A 7,308-nucleotide genomic window follows, 5' to 3' on the forward strand; every position below is an offset into this window, starting at 1 on the left:
AGAGCATTGCTTGTGTTACAGCAGTGAAACTATTAAACCAATATTTTTGTGTATGATTAGGACGGGAATTTTAAGATCCCTAAGGAAAAAAAAGTCATAACTTCATATCCTGAAACAACCAAAGAGAAAGGACATTTAGCACTGTGTTTCCATGACAGTTTGCACTAAAGCCTTTGGAAAAGCTGCTTCAGTCAGGAACTGAAACAAGGCCGTGGGATTTCTGTGGAAAATAATTCCAGTATTGCATTTCAAACAAGAAAAAATAAGTCACAATAAATGCTTTGCTCTGAACGAAAAACTTGGGATAAAAATTCCCAGAAATTCTACCAACAAGAAAAAGGGCTGTTCTCCTTTACTGTAAGAATTAATCATTCATTTTCCGTTCCAGTAGCTGTCAGGAAATTAGATCTCTGTCCATACCTTAGGATAAGGAGGCCACATGTTTTGCACAACCAGGTGGCAAGTTAACCAGAGAACGCAGGTTAAGTTTGTGTGTTTCAGAGAACAGTGTTTGAGAGGAATAAAACATGATGGTATCTTCCAAGTTACAGCTTTTACAAGACTTTTTTGGACAAATATTTCTGCAGAGAAGGAGTAACTGGATGGAACTTTCTCCCTCTCAGGCCTCCTCACAGCGGGACACTGAGGCCTGTTGGGTCTGTGTGCTCTCACCAGCTGATGTTTGAGAATGTGTGTATTTATATATGTAAATGCATATTTACACATCTCTCATTAGGGCAGGCTGAGGGGTTTGTCTCATCTGCTTCTTCTCTTCCTGCTTCTCTTCCAGCATTCTCCCCCAGGCAGCACTTGAAGAAATCCACAAGTTTTCCGGGAGCTACACCTGCATGAACACTTTTAAAGGAAGAACATAGAGCTGATGGCACAGGGACTGTTCCTCAGAGAGCCCCACAGGAGCACGAAACCCCTGACAGGACTGGCAATCAGCAGCCTTGGCTTTTAGCCTGTTCATGTGACTTGTGCTGCTCTGAGGCAACGCATTTCTTGCAGGTCATATCCATAGTAACGTGACCTTTGCACAGGATTGAGGGACTGGACTGCGGACCCTTGGAAAGGAAAAAAAAACGAAACGCGCGAAATGTTTCTGTGATGTTTAATTCTTTAGAGTTCAATTGTTAAATCTACTCATAGTTTTAAGATGTAATTTTTGTTTCTGAAGTGTCTGTGGGCTGTCCCAGTGGAGAGGCAGCACTTCCCATCCCAAACACACTTTGTCCCCTCTCTTCAGAGGAAGTGCCGCTGGTTTCATTTCTGCTTTTCGAAAGGGGAACTGAAAAAGTGCTTTGAGGAACTAAAAGTTATGGACATTTAATGGAAGTTTCTCTCCCTTCCTTTGCTTTCCATCCCTTCCTTCACTTTCCATTCCATGATGAAGCTGTTCCCAGCATACACTGGGGAAGGAGCAAACCTTGGAGCAGTGTTTTCTTTGCTAAAGGCCACCCAGGACTTCTGTCTGGAGGGACTGAGCTGGGCCCAAAAAAAGCTGTTGTACTTCACCTGTGGAGGCTGGACAGGAAGGCTCAGGCAGCAGAGCAGTTCAAATAGTGGAAGATTCTTTCTGTCACTGAACTCATACATGAAATTTGTCGTTCTGAATTTTTTTGTTCATTTGTGATCGACTATAAATACATTTTTAGCATTAATCTCAGGTTGCCACACATGTAGGCAGCAGCACATGGGGATGAACTAAATCTAGAACTAAAACTAGAGCCTTCTTGTACAAACACACATTCACTGACATAATCCATGCAGAGGAAAATCCATTGTATCAGTCTGCACAGTGAGGTGGAATAATGCTCTAAAAATAGAAGAGACTGTACTGTAGAGCTCATGAAAGTGAAGTTTGGAAGCACAGTTAGCAAAGACCTGATTAAATGCACGTTGAATTCAACTGGGAATTTACCCATTGTGTTTTAGGGGCATTGAATCAGGCACTGATCAGCCAAAAGTGATAAATATGCTTGGACTGAGATGCCAGAGCAGCCAGACACTATTTATTTTTGTAATGATATATTCTCTGTGACAGCCTCGGAAGGGCAACATTCCTGTGCCAGATGCAGCACCAGGCATAGGAACCTGGTGAGAACATACTGGAACACTGCTAACAGAGGAATTAATGGAATTGCAGGGCAGGAAAATAGCAAGCCTAACTGGAGACACCTGAATGAAGCGCCTCAAGGAAGGACATGTGATTAAAGGAGTGAATTTAGGGCTCCTGACTCGAATTTCGAGCTTTTCCATAGATGTCCTGTGTGACCTGAGGCAAAATGCATCATCTGAAGGAGCACCCTGACCTGCAAAGCAGATATTTCTAGTGTTTCCCTACCTCAAAAGTTGAAAGTTTAGCTACCTAAATGTCTGTCAAAAGCTCAGCAAATTCAAATGCAACATGCTACAGAAAGGAAAAGCAGTATTTGTTCACGAACCAAGAGGTTCTATACGAAAATTTAGACAAGGAAAAAAACCATATGCCAAAATATATCATTTCCTAAAAGAGATCTGAGTTACAGCAGAAAAGCTGTGAGCTGTATTTGAAATATTCCTTTGGTCCTGCCATGTAGAATGGAGACTGCTGAGGTGCCAAGGTGGGAATGTTGAAATCAGAAGGTCTGAACTCGCTGCAGACCAGCAGATTTCTCTCTTCTGGAGCAGTTCTAGAGGAAGATGCTGCCAGAAGTGCCACTGGTGCAGGTCCCTCTGCCTGGGTCAGTGCAGAGCTGTAGCACTGTGCCAGCTCTGAACAGGTTTCTTACATTGCAGTTTTCTTTGGAATTCCTGGATGTCTGAGGCTCTCTGGAGAGGATGAAAAGAAACTCTGTGGTTTTGAGGCCCACCTCAATAGTTGCTTTCAGCTTTATTTTTGTGAGTTTTTTGAGAAGGAACTCAGTTCATTGAAAACACAAGTGCCATGAGGGGAGAACCCTTCTGGGATCTGAAGGTACCAGATTTATCCAGAGAGGCTTGGGAGGGGAGGGGATGATGATTCCAACCTCCCCTGGTGCACTCTGATCCTTTCCAGTTCCTCAGTAATCCCGGGGGTCAGGCGTTCCAGGCTTGTGGCTGTAAGAGCAAATAGCCCTGGTGAAAGAGCAGTGCCCCCCTGAAATGAAACCTCTCTGCTGAGATTCTGCTCACTGGTAAATTCCTAATGCGAAAGTGAGGTAAAAACACACATTGGAATCCCCGTTCACCCCCGAATCCTGTCCCGTGGATGGGTCTGCTCTTTCCCTGCACCACACAAAAGATGTTCCCAATCTTCGGGGTCTGTCTGACACACTCAGTGCTGTTGATTTCTTTCTAATGAACATAAACAAGTCAGAAGGGAGCTGAGACTCATCATCTCGCTCCTCTCATCCCCACACACACAAACTTCCCTCTCTCTCTCCCCTCAGGGTCCCGGAGCGGCCAGCGGGTCAAATAGCAGTCACAGTGGGGGGAGAGGTATGCAGCAAACAGGGAATAATGAGGAAAACATTGACTTTGCTTTTCAGATAGCCAGGAAGAGCTGGGGAAGTTCGTGCCTTCCCTTGGGAGCGTTGCGAGGTAGGAAGCTCTCGCTGGCAAACAGGGATGGATGCACTGGAAGAGGTTTTTTTTAATAGAAAGGCTCCTCTGGAATGCCTGCTGGGCTCTGCTGTCCCTTCCACATAAGGTTAGTGTTGGGTAATCCCGAAGTGCTGCAAATGTGGACAAGCTTTGTTGGAGCCTAAGGCCTTCTCAAAGGAATTTCCGCCCTTTGACTTATTTTAATTTTGGTTTTCCCCTCTCCCTGCACTGCCTCCTGCTCTCCACAGTTATTTTCTTCCCTTCTGTTTTCCTGTGTCATTGCTGCACTTTTCCATGCCACCATCTTGAGGCCAGATGTCATCCAAGAGTCTGGAGTAAATCGGGATCGGGGTGCACGTTTATTATCTGGGTGAAGCTGTAGGAGAAGGTCACAGCAGTTTCATAGGAAATTAGTTTGACTTGCTCCAAACTACGAAGAAATAAAAGGGTCCTTCCTATCGCCTTTGTACAGCAGATTGCTGCTGGTTTAATATTTGAATGCTAGAGAAATGTGAGCTGTTTTGGGACATGCTCCCCTGACATAAAAAGGCCCTATTTAAATGGGAGGATTTTTCAGTTCCAGGTGGTTTCAGAGGGTGGTGTTTATACAAAGTAATTTTCAGAATTAGCAAGGCAGGGCAGGGAGAGGAGGAGTCCTTTGTGAGGGAATCCGATCCCTCATGTTCAATATTTCATGTGGTGGTTTTTGATGAGAAAAAAAATGCAGCCTCATGCACCACTGGTGAACTTTAAAAAGGTCCTTCCAGCCATATTCCTGCTGATGGCATGTTTTTAGCAGGATGAGAAAAAGGAGCGAGCCCTGAAAGTGGGAACTTCACCCTACCCACTCATCCATTGTTCTGTCGAGGTTAAAAAGCAACAGAGTCCATCCCTCTAGTTCTTCTAGAACTGCACAGAAAGTGCCTGGGCAAGTGATTCTGATGTTTGCAAAGAGAAACTTGTTGTACTTTTATGTAATGTGTTAATTAGTGTGGGTGGGTATGATCAGATCTAGTCTTGCAAGCCTTTCCGACAACTCCCTGAACACTCCCACCTTCAGATATTAACAGATAGCACTGCACTTGCCAAGGCTCATAAAAACCCAGTAACAGACTTAATGCAGGCAGAGCAGAAGTGGGTGCATTTATTTCAAAGAGAACACATGTGCCTGTAGCAGACATTAACGTGGCCTGGTGCTTTCCTCGAGCTGAAATGCAACTGTTGAGGGAAGAGCACAGGGTGACCTTGGATCAGCTCCTTTGGTTTTATTTCTTCACGTGGCTTTAATAAACTTAATCTGGGCAACAGCCACTTTTTTGACAGCACTTGTTCCTAAGTTTGGGGTAAGGCAAGATCCTGTCAAATGCAGTCTTTTGCATTTTTGGCCAAACAACCACCAGCCCTGAGGAACAGAATATTCTGCACTGTTTGTAGCTCTCACCTCCCCGGCACTGAGATCCTCCAGCCTGGTGTGTTTGGAGACTGAGCAAACCTGTCAGTCACCAGCAGCAGTTCCACTCTCTAGGGAACAGGATCCTCTTTGTCCAAGTGCCTTTCTGAAGGAGATGTTGTGAGTAGTGGCAGCCACAGATTCAGTAACATGAGGAAAAACAGAACTTCACCTTCTCCCTTGCTGCTCATTGTCTTTTATCCAGTGTTTCCTGTGGGAAGCTGGCAGTTCAGACACTTCTTGCCCCCCTTCCCACCCTTTATTCTACTGAAGTCACCTCAGCACCTTTCTTCAGTCCCTTCAGGGAGCTGTCAGCTTCAACACAAACAACCCTGTCTGTCAGCTCGAGGAGTCAGATCAGCAGGGAACGTGTGAGATGAGACCAGAGTCTGTTCTGGTGGAGCTGCCCCAGCCTGCAGACCATGGATGGGAGACACAGGACACAACCTGAATGTCCCCTGTACCATGGAAGGCAGCGAGTTCCCCCTGTTCCTGTCAGCTTTCCTTTAAACATAACACCCTCTCTTGTTCTTGGAACAGAAACACAAACAGACCCAGCCTGCCTGGACTGGATACAGCTGAAAATCACAGACCTCTGAGGAGACAATTTACATCTTCACACCTTCCCAAAGAGTCCAAAATTACTAGTTCTTAGGCTCACCTTTGCTCTGGGCAGTGTGACATATTAATGCAGAAAAACAATCAAGGCAAATACATGTGCTGATTTTTTAAGCGTAAATCTAGAAAGGAACAATTCCTCCTTAAATGAGGGAAGAAAGCACTCTAACTGGAGCTGGGGAGTGATGAAGAGTAAGTATATGAGAAAACAAAACAGAGGATAGATGCAATCTCAGGGGGAGTGAGATGGCCCTAAACAGGGAGACGCCACCTTACATTCCTGAAGTTACATAATAATAGGGGCGTGTGATTTCCATCCAACTGCAGGGCCTATAAAAGAAGTGTGTTGTTACTGCTGCTCATTCCAAGGGGTCACCATGCCCTAAAAAGCAGACCATTCCCTTTGTGCCTTGCTGGCTCAGAACACCCCAATACACTGGTTCCTGGTGGCTGTCTCTTGGGTTTTTTTTGAGGGAGGGAAAGCAGCCCAAACATGTAAAAACAAGGAAGGGTCACTTTGACTCACCACTCACTTTTTCCTAACCAGCTGCAAGGGCCATCCATCATGCCCTGATTTTACAAGGACATGTAGTTCTCTGGCTTGTGTTAATAATTGTCCTGACCTGGTGCTACTAGGTAGAAATGGTTCTGTTTTCTATTTTTTTTCTTAATCAGAAGCATTTTTAAGATTTGATTTTTATTTTTCTGAGTGAGTTGCCTGTGTATTTTACAGGCTTTTCATAGACAGGCATCCTAGACATTAAGTTTCCCTGCCTGTGATAATCAAATTACAATGAAAAGAATACTTTGGGGTGTAGCCACCAGCTGCCCTCCTGCCTTGGGCATCATTCTTGATCTCATCAGTGTTCCCAGATACTGGGCTGGCACATGGCAGTGTTAACATCAGCTGTAAGATAAGGAGGCAATTCCTTGCTATCTTTCCCAGGAAAGTCACCTGTTAGTGCCTTTATGCAGAGAGACTAGTGAAATAAGTGCAGGGTGATACAGTTTTGGGGATATTTTGGCTATATGCAAAATGCTGTCATATGGAACAAGGGTTTATAATGAAAAGGGCTCATCTCAGAAGAATGTTATCTGGAGATGGAAATGGCCCCTATGGAAAGCAAGTGATATCTGAACACAGAGTTCCTGTTCCCAGAGCCTGCTGGGAATGCTGATTCCCTGCAGACAGGGCACAGGGGAGTCAGTTCACTCCCTGCAACTCTGCCTATTCCAGGGAGCAGCAGAGGTGACAAGCTCATTGTCTCTGCTCTCTGTCTCTGCTCTCTCAATTGTTAAATGTAGGAAAAGAGGTGCTTCTCAAAAAAAAAAAAAACAAAACCAAAAACCAAAAAAACAACGAAACCATCCATCAGAGAACAAGGCAACTCTTTGTGTCACTGTCAGCCTTAGAGAATGGAGGAGTCTCAGGTACCAGGAAGAAGCCACAGCGTTTCCCACCTGATTCCTTGAGGCCTCAGGCCACATCTCCTCTTGTCAATAATAATAATAAATTTGGAAGAACATGATTGACTCAATTCACTCATGGGATTAAACAGAATCACACATCAGTCTGTGAGCTTTTGCTTGTCCTTCTCCTTCCCAGAAGTAGAATACCTTGTGTTCTCTTCTGGACTCCCATCAGGGCTGCAAATTCATGGAGAACACTTGTG

The 7,308-nt window shown here is 44.8% G+C and overlaps 1 protein-coding gene across 2 annotated transcripts in view; it reads left to right on the forward strand.

The window, feature by feature from the left end:
* DHRS3 (dehydrogenase/reductase 3) overlaps positions 1-6,981 on the forward strand; it is a 31,514-nt gene extending 24,533 nt beyond the window's left edge. The window contains exons 6-7 of one of the 2 annotated variants that reach the window (XM_017831978.1): positions 624-690; positions 791-6,981. In XM_017831978.1, the coding sequence (XP_017687467.1) occupies positions 624-690; positions 791-814 (91 nt within the window). In that variant the 3' untranslated portion in view covers positions 815-6,981. The remainder of the gene's footprint in view (positions 1-623; positions 691-790) is intronic. The other variant, XM_017831976.1, reaches the window with a different exon arrangement.
* Positions 6,982-7,308: the final 327 nt, after the last annotated feature.

Source organism: Lepidothrix coronata, unplaced genomic scaffold (genome assembly GCF_001604755.1).
Source record: "Lepidothrix coronata isolate B3197 unplaced genomic scaffold, Lepidothrix_coronata-1.0 Scaffold198, whole genome shotgun sequence".
Taxonomy (NCBI): domain Eukaryota; kingdom Metazoa; phylum Chordata; class Aves; order Passeriformes; family Pipridae; genus Lepidothrix; species Lepidothrix coronata.